This window comes from Vollenhovia emeryi, unplaced genomic scaffold (assembly GCF_000949405.1).
Source record: "Vollenhovia emeryi isolate VEMERY1.0 unplaced genomic scaffold, V.emery_V1.0 DF946321.1, whole genome shotgun sequence".
NCBI classification, from domain to species: Eukaryota; Metazoa; Arthropoda; class Insecta; order Hymenoptera; family Formicidae; genus Vollenhovia; species Vollenhovia emeryi.
This window is the reverse complement of record NW_011960045.1, coordinates 1-1,933: the sequence shown is the minus strand read 5'-3', so window position 1 is coordinate 1,933 and position 1,933 is coordinate 1. Positions and strand designations below refer to the sequence as shown.

Genomic DNA, 1,933 nt, shown 5'->3' with positions numbered 1-1,933 from the left:
TCACATCACCCCCCCCCCCTTTTATTTTCTCTTCATTATTAAATCGTACTTTGGGGTATTAATAATGTAACAATGATTTTTAACATATTTAAACATTTTATTTAACTGCTTATACGATCACGAGGGAAATCGTGCGGCCTATCGGCGGGTACATGATCTCACCCTCCCTTCGGTATCGAACCGGATGACCCACAGAGCGCTGGGGGTGCGCGCGCGGAACTTTCGGTTCTTGTGGGCCGCGAAGTATGGTACGGATACCCTCTCGCCGGAGGGTAGGGTTACCGGTATGGGCGGCGGTGGTGGCGACGGCCCTGGCGGCTGGTGGGTCCCCCTGAGTGGCCGGTTCCCGGTGGCCGGAGCTGCTGGTGGTCTCGGGCCGAGAATGGCGGCGCTGACGATCGGCCGGGCGGTCGTCGGTGGGACGGCGGTCGTGGTGACCCGTGGCCGGCCGGCCGCGGGTCGTGGTTCCTTGCTGGCCGGTGGTCGGTTGGCCGGCGGCGGGGGCCGGGTGGTCGCCGGTGGGGCCGCGGGCGCGGCGGCCCGTGGTTTCACCGTCGGGGGTTGCGGCCCTGTGTTGGCCGGTGCTCGGTCGGCTGGCGGCGGCCGTCCGTCGGTGGTCCTCGGGGGGCCCGACATGTCGGTGGTCCGGTGGGGCGTCGGTGAAGACGGCGGCGGCTGGCTGGCGTCCCGGGGTCGGGCCACTCGTCGCGGTGGATTGGCGGCTCGGGCCAACGCTGCGGCCGTCAGGGCCGAGATCTCGGGGCTCGATCCGGTCTCCTCGGTGCGGCTGCGTCTCGGCGTGCTCGGCCTGGTCCCTCCAATCGGCTCGGACCGGCGTCGGGCGGGCCGCGGCGGCACTGGTTCGGTGAGGAAGATCGCCCGCCGACGGCTTTCCGCGTCGCCTCGCTGGATGCGAGTGCCCACGCTTGGCACCCTGGGCCGCGGGGCGCTTTCCGGGCTGGTGGTCGGCCCGGGGTCGATCGGTACGGGCCACAGGTCGTCGAGATCGGAGATATCCCCGAACAGCTCTCCCAACTCGTCTCGCTGCTCCATCGCTCGTAGTGTACGTTCGGAGCTCTGAACGAATACTGGCTGGTGTTGGAGCGGCCGCTATCGGGTAAGCTCGGTGGTGGGTTTTTTTCTTCTCGTGCGTCACGCTCCGAGCTCGGCGGGTGTTTTTTCGGAGGTGGCCTTGGCGGCTTGTTTACACCTCGGGTTCCGCGTCGTCCTCGGTCGGCGGCGGGCGGGGGGTTTCGCGGGGCGCGTTTTTGAGATCCTGCACGTGGATGTGTCGCTGCCATCTCCCACGGGTGTCGCGTAGATCCACGATAACGGGTGACCGGATTTTCCGCACTTCCCACGGGCCGGTATATTTCGGGGCGAGCTTGGCATTGAAACCGGTCGTCTTCTTGGAGAGTGGGTGTTCTCTCTTCCACACGAGGTCGCCGATGCTGGGTCGCCACGCTCGGCGGCGGAGGTTATACTGTGCTTCTTGGCGCTGGAACCCTCGGGCTAGGTTTATGCGCACCACCTCGTAGGCCTCCTCCAGCCGGCGTCTCGTATGGTGCGGGGCCTCGTTCGCCGTGTGCCTTCGGTCCTCCGGATGCGGAAGTGCGAGCTCCCTCCCGCAGTTCAGATAGGCCGGGGTATATCCGGTGGCCTCGTGCCGGGCTGCGTTGTACGCGAACTGCAATGGGGCGATCTGCTCGTCCCATCGCCGGTGGTTCTTGCCCACGTATTGGGCGATCATCGTCTTCAGCGTCCGGTTGGTGCGTTCCACCGGGTTGCAGTGGGGTGCTCTCACCGGCGTGGTTCGGTGCTCTATCCGGAAGGCTCGGAGCACCCCCTCCAACTGGTTGGATCTGAGCTGGGTGCCGTTGTCGGAGATGATCTGGTCCGGACAGCCGTGTTGGTAGATGATCCGATCTACGAC

General features: G+C 65.4%; 2 protein-coding genes across 2 annotated transcripts; both read right to left on the bottom strand.

Annotated features, from left to right (window-relative positions):
* Positions 1–162: 162 nt before the first annotated feature.
* On the bottom strand, positions 163–1,053 carry LOC105559930 (vegetative cell wall protein gp1-like; the record flags this gene model as incomplete). The annotated part of the gene is made up of 1 exon (XM_012008593.1): positions 163–1,053. A coding segment is annotated over exon 1 (891 nt), but the record flags the coding sequence as incomplete, so codon positions are not given.
* Positions 1,054–1,204: 151 nt separating this feature from the next.
* On the bottom strand, positions 1,205–1,750 carry LOC105559922. Its single transcript, XM_012008580.1, has one exon. The coding sequence runs from the start codon at positions 1,748–1,750 to the stop codon at positions 1,205–1,207; it is 546 nt and encodes a 181-aa protein (XP_011863970.1).
* Positions 1,751–1,933: the final 183 nt, after the last annotated feature.

Bases quoted from the DNA above. Each gene is read 5' to 3' on its own strand.
- LOC105559922 (XM_012008580.1), bottom strand. From the start codon at position 1,750: ATGATCGCCCAATACGTGGGCAAGAACCACCGGCGATGGGACGAGCAG.